The sequence below is a fragment of the Dermacentor variabilis genome, chromosome 3 (assembly GCF_050947875.1).
Source record: "Dermacentor variabilis isolate Ectoservices chromosome 3, ASM5094787v1, whole genome shotgun sequence".
Taxonomy (NCBI): Eukaryota; Metazoa; Arthropoda; class Arachnida; order Ixodida; family Ixodidae; genus Dermacentor; species Dermacentor variabilis.
The window spans coordinates 112651080-112663764 of NC_134570.1; the positions used below are offsets into that span (position 1 = coordinate 112651080).

A 12685-nucleotide genomic window follows, 5' to 3' on the forward strand; every position below is an offset into this window, starting at 1 on the left:
TTAGTTACCCTAATATAGAAGTTGCTAACGCTAGAAAGATAAAAAAGAAAATATGGATAACGCTCTGGAGGAGTCGTTGCCAAGTTCGGCATGACAAATGAGCCCTGAGCGGTGTGCGAAAACACACACACAAACACACACACACACACACACACACACACACACACACACACACACACACACACACACACACACACACACACACACACACACACACATACACACACAATATATATATATATATATATATATATATATATATATATATATATATATATATATATATATATATATATATATATCTTTCTGTTTGCGTTGATGCGCTCTTTCATTTCGATCTCGTTACGTGGGGACCTTGGCTTCGCAATAACGCTGCAATGCGGATGTTTGAGGAAGCCGGCGCCGAGGCCGTAATGAATCAACGAGGAGGGCCGCGTTCTCTCACCCCGTGTCCACCTTCGTTCGTGTCCAATTCCTGCGTCGCGACGACAGCGCGAGATTGCTGCCTCGCAATGAGATCAGCCGGCACCCTGCAATCTTCTCGGCGACGCGGCGAGATTGCTAAGCGGACACCACGTGCGGGTGCTCTCGGTCTCGGCCGGTACTGGAGTCGGCTTCGCTTCCCTAGTTTCGTGAGCTTGCGTTTTCTTGTCGGCTGCAACGAAGAAAAGCAGAGAGACGAAGACAGGCGAGAGAGCGTCTAGCGATGAAAATACACTCGGCCTTGACCTTTATTAAGACGGCTGGCGACGCGCCTCGTTGACTCGTCTTAGTTCTGTAGTACGTGACATTTGAAGCGTGGTCGCTCTCTTTGCTTTACGTGTGCTATTTATATGTGTACTAACGAAGAGCTTCTATTGTGGGTGTGAAAGTTCACTGTGCCCCGTCGTTCCCGTTTCTTTCTCTTTCTTTCTCTGTCCCTTTGTTTTCTTTGTTTTCTGTTTCTTTGTTCTTTGTACGTCTCGTTCTTTGTGTATTTGTTTGTTATGGCTACAGTATTCTAACCAAAGCAGGTAATGCGGTTTGTCGCAGAGTTGGCGTCTTGCCAACTTTTTCCCCTAGTCGCCCGCATCATTATGCGATGTGGTGTGCAGTAGCTTACTGCGTCCAGAAACTCGAATCTGCCTCTGCACCGATCCTTATTTTCTACCGAAGCGTGTCTACACGCCAGCAATCTTTTCCTCCGCCACGTTCAGGCGCCGCTTTCGGCAGTGCGAGTTAGCGCGTGATTATCGGGAGGCAACGAAGTGCCGCGCAGAGTGCGTAGATGGGACGAACCGCGGGGTCGGCGCAGGCAATAGATGACAAATGACTCGGGGGAGAGAGGGGGGAGTGGAGCAAGCGCATGTGGTCACGTTTAACCACAGTTTAGTAAAGGAAGCGTTATACTTATAATGACACACTTTTGTGCACTTATTACAATGCGTTGTTGGGCTAGTTGGAACACGTTTTGGCGGCGCTGCAGTGAGCACGGGCGACAGAAGCATGACCGATAGACGCGGACACAGGTACATGAGCAACGGCCAAGAATCAGTTTTCACTGAGTACGCGCACTTGAAAGAGTCAGCCTTAGCACCAAGTACGCAGTTGAACGATCGACAACCTTTGTAGTAATTGATGCCTTTGGCGGGCTTGTCCAAACGACGTTCGTGCAAGGATGAATCGAGATGGAAGTTTTCTGGTGCTTCGGTGGCCCTCTCACCAAAGGCACCCGGCATTATGACCATATAGACCCTCTCTATTTATCATCCACCACAATGAAAAGGCAATTAAACGAAAAGATAATTCGTGACGCCGCCAGTGTGTTTTTTTCCCTTGAGGGTGATCCTTCGGTGATTTCCTCATCTGGCTGTTCATCTTTTGCAGTAGGCATCTTTGACGGTCCTCAGCTCTCCATCTGATGCCCGTATTATCCACACCGCCTAGTCGACGAAAGTACTACTGAACCGGACACGGGTCAAACGCGCTGTCACTGCTTTCGGATGAATCAGTGCGGCCTGTAGGAGTGGACGACCTCAGAATGCTACATGCCGTCGAATAAGCAAACCAAGTGGCGCGATAATCACTCTTATATAGTTAATACATTCACATCATTCTTGTATAAACGTCCTGGCTCTCGCTGATTGTTCGACGTGCGACACATATCCACAATTGCACATAATGTTACAATTAACGACGTTAGACTGTGGCAGCACCCAAAGTCTTGCAAGTTAGGTTATAGGTGCATAGAGTTGACTCTAAGAACAGTGTAGAATACAGGACAAGGCGAGAAATGGGGAGCCTAGACTCACCTCACGACCTCATGGATAATGCAATAGTCACCATGCCGACTTCTCCACAAGTGACCAATTTCGCCGGCGTTGTCAAACAATGTGGAAAAGCTTGCTTCCAGAAAGTGTAATGTGTCCCATGCGCCATTCAATAGCTTTCTTTATTGTTTATGCCTGACCGCTCTTTCCTCCGCCGCACTCACGACCAGTTTCCAGCCTCACGTGTTGTCGAGTTATGATCAGTTTTAGGTGAAGGTCAGTTGTGAGTTACAAAATAGAGGCAGAGAAGGCAAGATATATGAAGAGCGGGCATGGCCTCACAGAGCTTATGAAGAGTCAATGGTTGTAGGGATATGTTCAGTGCCATGTATCCATTGTCTGTGGGGTGACGGTGCGATGCGAAGCTTGCCGGCGCTGCTGCTTGTCTGTCGAAGCTGTTGTCGTTTTGTCTTGTTTTGTTTGTCTTTTTTTTTCTCTTTACTGACAACGCATGCGCACTATCGAAGAATTTCCCAAGATTTTGATAGTATTAAATGAAGGCATTCAGTATAGTGGCTGGAGAACAAAGAAAATAAACACCTGGCTAGGAATGAATGTAAACGAAATTATCATATTGCGCTCTAAACTTTCAACAAGAAAATCCCCTTGAAACAGTTATGTAAAAAAAAAACGAAATTCTTCAACAGCTGATAAAACGTCCCTATGACTGTGCCCAACAGATGGGGCTACCAGAGAAAAAATAATGAGTAGCAGAAAAATTGACCGGAAGTCATGAACATTTTCTTCCTCTTCTAATTTTCCTCCTCATGCTCTTGCCCATAACAATGGCTGGATTTGTGTTCCGTTGAGGCAGCTGTGTCTCTACTCGTTTAGCGAACGTTAAGTTTGTGAACCGGTCGCATGCTCTTCGACAACTGCTTTTTGTATCTTACCAACATTTTTCTTCGTTGAGTGTTTTCTTTCTTGTCCCTTTATGGCACATCAGAGCATAGTATAGTGGCCGGAATCTGTATCGAAAGAAACAGCCCCTCATCTATATAAAAAAATATTTCACAGTAAAAAATTAAAAAAAACACAGGGCTAGCGCCGGGCCCCTTAGTCGTGCCCACAGTGGGAGAAACAAGGCATTGCTTTTCTTTTTTCGCTCAGTTTTCCTTCGTAATGTGGTTCTAACTTCTCGCACCTTTCATCCATCACTTCACATTCTAACAACGTAAGCTCCTCTTTGTTGACTCGTTGGCTTTTCGAAGTCCGGACTGGTTCTTATATGATCGGCGCTTCAAAAAAATATTATAATAATCTCGGCGACGCTTGCCTGTCCCGCCAGGGTCTGAATATTTCGCGGTCTGAGAGTTTCGGCGAGGCCATAACCAGCACTCGAACCACCTCGTTCGGGCAAGTGCGGTTCGTGGCGGAGATTAATCAATACGTCGACTTGCCAACATAGTCGAGACGGAGCTTTACGCGCGTTATTACATGGCGTGGAAAAGCTCGATCGATTGCATAAACTCGAAAAGAGTGAGCGATGTTTCTCTACTACAGCACGTTAAAATTGTGTATAACGTGAAGCAGTAAAAAAGAAACAGAAAATATAAACATACCATAAGAGCTCCGGAAAAGGGCTTCTCAAAGTAACCGTTTCTCTCTCTCTCTCTCTTTTGTGCGCAGGGCAGGCACGGGGAAATGACGACAGACTAAGACGCACTTCGGGAGCCACGGCTCGGCTACCATAGTCATTCTCCGGCCACAGGAACCATGACACACGGTAAGGCTTGTTGGCGGTCAGTGCGCAGCTCTCGAGGCTACGCCGTGCCCCTGTAGCATTTATTTTAGCTACCGAACTATAGTGACGCATAATAGTTAGCGCGACAGGTTTCGGTTCTCAATTTGGCACGTTTGAACACGGACAGGGGCGTGGCGTCTGGAGAACGTCAGAATATGTTACGTAGACCGCATTATCAAACACGAGTCGCATTTGAGCGCTTGACGTAAACAGCTCGGTAGACGGGCACTTCCGAGGGCCACACGTCATTTTAACTGAAGCCAGAATTTGAAGCCAGAAGCCACCCGCAATAATTGTCGCCAGTGAAATTCTTCGCAATCCCCAAGGGAGGTAATTCGGAATGTTCATTACCTTGTGGGAAAAAGGTGAAGGGCTGAGTAACTTCAGGGAGAAGTACCGACTTAATGGGGTGACGTCGTTCGGGGACTGCGTTCATCCACGGGCTAACGTTAAGATAACACTGAAGGGAAGATTAAATGAAGATATAAAGTTAAATTAGAAATATTATTCGTCTAGAAATATATCAACATTTATTGTGTGCGAATGTACGGCTTTGTTGCGTTCATAATTCACATCGAAGGTGCCACTGCTGCTTTTCGATTTGAATGGCACATTTTAAAAACGGATAAGTTGACGTAAGTTGACGTATACCTCGTATGACATGGCTCTCTGCCACTGTAAGTTAATCAGGCAGTGCTGACTTCACATGAGAGTTACCAGAGTGAGAAATAGGGGGCGCCACTCCGAGTTTAGATCTTTGTCATTTTCTTGCTTACAAGAAGTCCATTCTCACGATAACTTATGAATTCGTTATTATAGGAGCCTAATCGTTAGATCTAACCCAAATGATGTTTTTTTTTTCTTTAGCGTCCCTTTTACTCACGAAGGAGTTTCACGTGAGGGGTTACTGTACTGAGTCTCACTTAGCCTTACCTCACTTCTTCACGCACTTGCCCAAGTAGCCCTCAAGCCATCATTTTAGCACATATCACCCGGCCTCTGTACGCGTGACTGAGGTAAACAAAGTGCTGTTCAAGCGTGCGCAATTAAATTTAGTGCGGTGACTGGAAGGCGATAGTCTTTCGCGTCTGGCGAGCAACGGGCCCAGCACATTTACCCTCCCCGGACGGGCGCAGCCCTGTTGGCGTGCGGTCGCATCTGGTGCCGGTGCCGGGCGGTGCATGCCGGATGAGCCTGGTGAAGGTGGTGGTGCTGGGTGCGCCGGCGGTGGGCAAGACGTCCATCATCCACCAGTTCGTGTGGAGCGAGTTCAGCGAGGCATACACGCCCACCGAGAGTCGACGCACTTACCACCCATCGGTGGTGGTGAACGGACGCCTGTACGACCTCCAGGTGAGTGCCCGAGCCTGGTAGCACTGTTCGCTGCTTCTTACAACAAAGCGTGCCAGTTTTCTTTTCGCAAGGCGGAGACAGGGGATGAACGTGTCGAGGCTTCTCGTATAGTTGTGCGCACAATTCATACAGGAGTGGATGATGGTCATCATACATGCCGCAATATATGATAACATCATTTGAAAGACATGAAAACAGACAGTGTCTCTGCAATCGCTTTCGTATCTTAATAATGATTATATAGGCGGGGAATATGAAATGAGGCAAAGGTCATTGTCATTCCTCAACCAAGAGGGGGGCCGACGGACCAAGTAGGATAATGCGCTGCAGCAAATCTGGGCAACGTTTCCATAGGTCGACCTATCTTTTTCAAAAGCGGTCCGATAAAAGTTCACCCATCGAAATGTTGGCCCGCCTTTTTGCGGCACTTTATCCCTGTTACTATAACTTTTATGCCACGTTCACACTCCTCATTGCGTAATAAGCTCTGGGAGTCCACGTATTGTACAGACGCTCGCTCTTCTGTCTAGAGCACTGTAGCGCTGTGCTGCAGAGCAAAGAGCAATACTACAGGAGCTTCTCAAGCTACTACGGCACAATACTTTGTGGTCCATGTGAATTCGTGGCTTCCGCTGTTCGCAAAAGGTTTCTTTCAAACCTACGAGAAACACACAGATACCAATGTTATTTTGTAATCCCAGTGCAATGACTCAAAGCTCTAAACAGATGCATTGGTGAGCGTACGCATTCCCTCCGTTGGGGCTGTTCTTTCTAAAGAAATGTTCATCGCAATAGCTATCCGGTCGTTTGTCTGGAGGTCAGTGTTAAGCGGTAGAGGCAGTAGCATCAGGTCTAGGACATATTTCTCCTCAGAGCATTCCTTGATGATGAAATTTCGATCGGTGTCTACAGACACAATAACACGATGCCCTTTAATGATTCGTCCTTACTTCCTACCTTTACCACTCTGTGGCCAGTGGCATCTAGCACTGCGAGACATTTGAAACGTTTATTGACGCTAAGAAACGCGCTCGCGTGGTTAAAAGCGCATGGTTATTCATTTTCGCCATTGTCACTCTTCGCTCGTGGCGGATTGCGCTTTAACACAATTGAAAAATTTATTTGCCCATATTAAAGAGGTAAACAAGGGCATGTTTAACGCCCCCACTATGGGACCAAACAATGCTTCCCTTAGATCAAGTTTTAGAGCCCTTCGGAACTGTGCAATTTTATTTCCCTTACGAGCATTAACGTTACTCTGGAGGTTCTCAATCACTGCTCCCAACTTTTCTAACTAAAAATAAGAATGAGTTTGTCTGAATCGAGTAGCGGTGTGTGTAGACTCTGTGTGGAATATTTATAGCTTGTTTTCTTTCGCATTTTAGCATCATAACCAAGTGTGTTATGAAGGCATATACCTGCTTTCATTGCATGTGTCTTATGTGGGACATTTGTGTTTTTACAATATTATTTCAATGTGTGCTTTACAACGAGCTAATTTCAGCGCTGGCGTCTATCTACGGTATGCGGCCTGCCTGCACAATTGCTCTAAGACGACATGCCTTTTGTCATTTTCTAGACCCTTTAGTTCCTGTTGCTCGCCTTGCTTGAAAAAGAAAAAGGCAACAAATTGAAGCCGCTGAAAAGCTGGCCCGATGATAACACGCACAAAAGTATAAATGAAAAAGGACAACTTTATGTCTTCCATTTTTTTTTTCCGCCACTGTATACGACCTTTCAGTCGACGATCGTAGTACGAGATATCCTTTTCGTTCATACTTTTTGTCCTTGTCAGAACGCGCCTCCCTCTCGGTGATGCCAATCCGTACTGAGACTTGCTCACGCATCCGTTCGCTTCCGCTGGTGCAGGTGACGGACCTGCCCGTGGTGCCGTACTTCCCGGCCAACTCGTTCTACGAGTGGAGCGACTTCCGCTACTGCGGCCTGCGCAGCGCGTCCGCCTACGTCCTGGTGTTCGACCTGAACGCGCCGGAGACCTTCCAGTACGTGAAGAACATGCGCGAGCAGATCTTCGAGTCGCGCAACATGCAGGGCGTGCCCGTCTTCGTGGTGGGCAACAAGCACGACCTGGGCGAGCCCCGCGAGCACCGCGAGGTGGCCGGCCTCGTGAAGAAGCACTGGCGCTGCGGCTACGTCGAGTGCTCGGCCAAGTACAACTGGCACGTGGGCCTGCTCTTCCGGGAGATCGTGCGAGCCCTGGACGACGGCGGAGGACTGGGTGCGCGTGGTGCCGGCGACCAGGGTCGGAGGGACCGCTGTCGAATCCTATGACGCCGGCGATCGGCGTCGATGTGAAGGAGGAGGTGGAGGCATCGCCTGTAGCCACTCACAGTCCTCGCTGCGGTAAATGGCCGAACTCTCCAGAAACGGAACGGTTTGTTTCCGGAGATCGCAGGCACAATCCATCAAGAGTTTCTGGAGCGTCGTTGTCGAAGAACCATCAGTGAGCAGCGCAACGAAGGCGCACCGAACAGTAACCGGTGTCAAATCCTTGTCGGAAAAAATGAAGAGAAAAGCGGACAAGCAAGGCGTATTCTCAGCAGCACAACTGCTCTGTCTGTGTTAGTGCGATAGACTTCTCGACGAAGATCACGGTAGATATTGTGGGCGCGTCGCTTCAGTCGGTGAAGTCATCGACTCTTTATTTTAGAAACTGCAGTGTACCCCCACACTGATCTACTCCTCTCAACTTGTCGTCCGGAGGCACTGATCTCGAATTCCTCAACACCGGCAGTCGGGCATGTGAACACGATATTTGGCGACGCAAGCTAGCGGCGGCCAGCGGCCCGATGCTCCAACCCTTCTGGTCAACAAAGCCGAGTTTGCAAAAGTATTTCGTAAGTCCAAGGGTGGCTAGCTTGTTGGTTGAAATGTAGGAGTTAGTGATGTTGAAACTCTCCGTTGCGTTGTTGCCGTCGTCAAGACTACGCCACCAGTTGGTTTTTACCTTTCCTCTCTCCCTGTAGTGTGCAATAATTAAGGTGTCTGCTAATTACCGCGGTATAGTGACGCGTTTCCCGTTGTGCGTAGTCGTATAAGGACGACAAATTGTGTGAATATTAACAGGTGCGAATGATATCACTCGATGCTCATACGGCTAGAAGAAGGTATTTTACATTCTTTTGACTACGACCAGCAAATACATATTGGCCCGTAACATAGCTCTATTATGACGCAGTGGGAAACTAGGGCGCCGGCAATCGTGAAGGCAACCACAGGGAAGAGTGTTTGCTCCATATTTGTTATGGCCTGTTTGGATTCAGAACACACAGGCCGTCTTTGATGTTGTGCTGTTCGGTGAAATAACATGAGAGGCCGATGACAAGCATCCTCCTTGCACAGAGTGTGATTTAAGAATCTCCTTTTGTTTCAGAAAAAAGTTTTTTTTACAAGGGCTGTGCAAACCGAACGCCAGCGAATTTATACCAGTTCACCAAAATTAGCTTCCGCGTGAACATTCGTCATCCTGTCGATCACCATATGTCATGCTGGCATAGAATGTGCAGGAAAAATAATTCTTCATGCCCGCTACGCAATATGGAAACCGCTTTCCAGGGATGTTACGCAATGTGATCGTAGAGACGAGGCTAAGAGAACGCATCACTAAAATTGTGATCTTTATATAACTCACGCTATTTCCCAGCTTGACAAGTCTTCAGATAAAATACATGATTCCAAGTAATAATAATGTTTGCTTAAGCTTTACGACGTTGTAAGACAGTATGGAGGTTTAATGTTGCAAAGGATTTAGGACGACTCATCGCACGACGCACTCTTCATAAATATGGTTTTGACCTTACCAGTTGATAAAACAACATTCGCCCTACTTTCGCGCGAAACGCCAAAAAGGACAAACGCGAAAACCGGCGTAGCTACTAGCGGGGCATCCTAACCTTTATTATGCGTCATTGGTGCAGGTATATCAAATAAAAATGGGACGTCTCAAATAATTTTAACTATGCAGGTATAAGTTTGCTCGGGCGTCACTTCTCGCGATGCGTAGGAGTGAGCCATATATGGTTCAAAAAAGCGTGACCAGCGGAGTCACGTTGATTGTGTAGAATAATCACTTCTGTATTCATTCAACTCGGGACTCGCAGTGATGCCTACCATCGTCCACCGATGGTCAGTAACGAAAAAATATATCGCCATCAAAATGCAACGAACGTTGTTGTCGGCTCATGTGTTGCGGCATTATACAGCTCAAAGATCCCTCACATGATGCTACTTAACAGCAAGGTCAAGTAGTGGTTGCTAATTCTGGCAAGTGGCAGGGCGTGGTCACCATTTCAAATCGTGGTTGGCCACTTCATTCGTGATGACTTATGCAAGGAAATCATAAAATAGGACAAGAAGACAATAATTTGATCGACAAGCATTCTCTTCTCTTGATTTATGCTTGGTTGTCAATTTATTGTGTTACGGCTTTCTTCTCGGCTAGACTCTGAACAAATGTTCTATTTCATGCAGTCAATATTCTATCAGACAGGACGAAAGTTAGAGCTGCGCGTTGCGTCGTGGAATTTGTGTCGGTCGTAATCACAGCACTTAAGCTGCTTCGAATTAGGACTGCGCTAGCAAGTGAGAGAGAGAACCACGCTGTTGTTTTCATTGTACGACTTACTTTACGAGCACAGACCGTTTCAACAAGTGTCACACTGCCCTGCAACTACTCCATAATAGTTTTCGTATGCCTGTTAGTTATGCACTGTAGTGCTACGCCAGCCTGTTAACAGAGCAGCACTGATTACGTTGTTTGCTGCATCTTCCCTCTTGTTAAACGTAATCAATGAGCGCCGTTTTCAGACGGTTGCGATGTTCGAAATGTCTTTCGCAGTTTAATTTATTTCTATAGGCATAATATTAAACTGAATTTTTGTTCTAATAGACTCTTCTTATAGCTGCGCTCACGTTCATTGGCAAGCCCTGTCGGGAGAGAAGGTCAGTGATTCTCAAAGTTATGACGTAACGCGGAGAGAAGTTGGCTTATTGTTCTCTTGCTAGAGGATGGCGGGTGTGTGTCCGAAGAAGTTGTTCAAAAGCCGATTGTCCCTTTTGAGTGAACGTGATAGCTGGAACAATGTAGACAATTGCAACACTGGTGAGCGCACTTAGCTGAATGTGTGGAGAATGGAACGGATGGGTCTGTATACAATGAAACAGTGCGTAACAGCTCCACAATGAAACCCATGTGCCCTATAACTTCCACATGTGCTAATCTCATATCATTACTTGGGATACTATGCAAATAAACGCGTTCCCTTGTTTTGATAAGCGATTACTGGATGTGGAGGCTGTGGGACGCGTGGCATATTTAATAGAAAAGCATATGGTTTGGTAGGACTACAATCTGTCGCCTTAACTGCACTTCATTATGGGCCAACGGAATTACGGCACCGCTTCACAGGCTCTTACTAAGGAGTTGTGAACCATTCTGACAAAAGCCAGTCGTATTGTATTGACTTTTCATATCTTTTGACACGTCGGGGGCACCTAAAGACTCAAAGACCTTGCTCATAGTTTCGATGCGTGACAGAGTTGATGAGTCATGCGGTAGCATGCAAGTTACCGTGCACAGAATCACTTACTGCGTCTTTGAATACAGTTTGGCGTGCTGGATTCAGCGCTGTAGGGTTCTCATCTTTAAGTAGGAAAGCTCATCTCAAAAGGAGTGGTTGGTAACTGTACCTGTTTTTAGCTAGACGTATTCTTTAGGTGTGTATGTGCAGAGCGAATGGTCCTACGTCCACGGTGGAACACTCGCAAGATGTTATTCGAATTAAATGAAGGAAATGAAGGTCTGAGACGTACACTTTCAGTCTTCGTTGTTGCGGCTTTGTCCGCGGACGCCACCTTATTGTTGAAAGAGATCTAAATTCGCAAAACCCTCACTGCCGCTGCTATGGCGCGATAAAGCACAGTGTCTGAAGCCAGTTGTTTTTGGTGCGTGTGTCCTGTCTGTGCATAGCGAGTTTCGTGCCAAGTGTAGGTCATTTCGGTCAAAGTTTAGCGACAATCCCGATAGTGAAAACTGCCCGCAGCTCTTTTACATTATGTGACGTTGTCAATCGGACAGACAGAGAAAAGTGCAAGCAAAAAAAATAATTTGTGAGAATATTTGAACCGTTTTATGCAAGTTATGGTAAAGTTAAGACAGAACTAATGACCGAGTCCTTAAGATGTGATTGAGTCGTGCAGACGACTATTTTTATTGTATTCAAGTTATGACGATTCTGCAAAGTTCCTTACCACTGTGGTCAATCTTTCGTCTGGTTCTAGCGTGGCTGTAGCAATGTGACAAATATATGAAGCACTCCCATTAATTACATACGCCTCGTCGGCGGAAACAATCGGTTGATGTCTGGTACAACTATCTTTCAACATGAATCCTCTGTGGATCGAAGCGACATTTAGCGAGGCTAGTATTTTTGTAAACAGAAGTGACGGGATGTTCCTACGTGGGTCTTGTTTTCCGACAAAGACAAGCCGTGATATCTGAGTGACGTAGACCGAAGGAAATAAATGAAGTGGTTGAACGCCGTGTTGAACAACATTTCTCGTCCTTGGCGCCTGAAAGCGGCGGAACTTATGGAGTGCAAGGTAAGGGTTCTTAAATTAAATTATGGGGTTTTACGTGCCAAAACCACTTTCTGATTATGAGGCACGCCGTAGTGGAGGTTTCCGGAAATTTTGACCCCCTGGGGTTTTTTAACCTGCACCTAAATCTAAGTACATGGGTGTTTTCGCATTTCGCCCCCATCGAAATGCGGCCGCCGTGGTCGGGATCCAATCCCGTGACCTCGCGCTCACCAGCCCAACACCATAGCCACTGAGCAACAACGACGGGTGGCAAGGTTTCTTGAACGTGGTGTTTGTACACGAAGCGTCCTATTACAGCAGTTAGCCTGCCCAGTTGACATGACGGAAAGCTTAACCTTTCAGGCATGTAGCACCTCACACAGCGCTTTGACTTAGGGACCCATCGATGAGACACCGATGTGCAACCCGCAGATCACGTACGATCACCACAGTACTTGTCAGCGTAAAGTGTGCCCTACCAGAAAACGCAACACAATACAAAAAATACTGCAAAACAGGTATGAAAATACACGAGAAACTGGAAAATCGGAAGTAAGTACGGAAAATACAGTATATGAGAAAGTTCCATGTTCCTAGGGAGAGTCGATCGTCCGCTATGCTGCTTCTCATCGCACGCTCGATGCAGCACCATAATAAGCCAGCCAGAGAGAAAGAGAGA

The 12685-nt window shown here is 46.7% G+C and overlaps 1 protein-coding gene across 1 annotated transcript in view; it reads left to right on the forward strand.

Annotated features, from left to right (window-relative positions):
* Positions 1-11979, forward strand: part of LOC142576193 (ras-like protein family member 10B) — a 100822-nt gene extending 88843 nt beyond the window's left edge. Inside the window, exons 2-4 of the mRNA XM_075686204.1 lie at positions 3939-4035; positions 5190-5406; positions 7276-11979. Coding sequence (XP_075542319.1) covers positions 5242-5406; positions 7276-7698 — 588 coding nt within the window. The 5' untranslated portion in view covers positions 3939-4035; positions 5190-5241 and the 3' untranslated portion in view covers positions 7699-11979. The remainder of the gene's footprint in view (positions 1-3938; positions 4036-5189; positions 5407-7275) is intronic.
* The last annotated feature ends 706 nt before the right edge of the window (positions 11980-12685 follow it).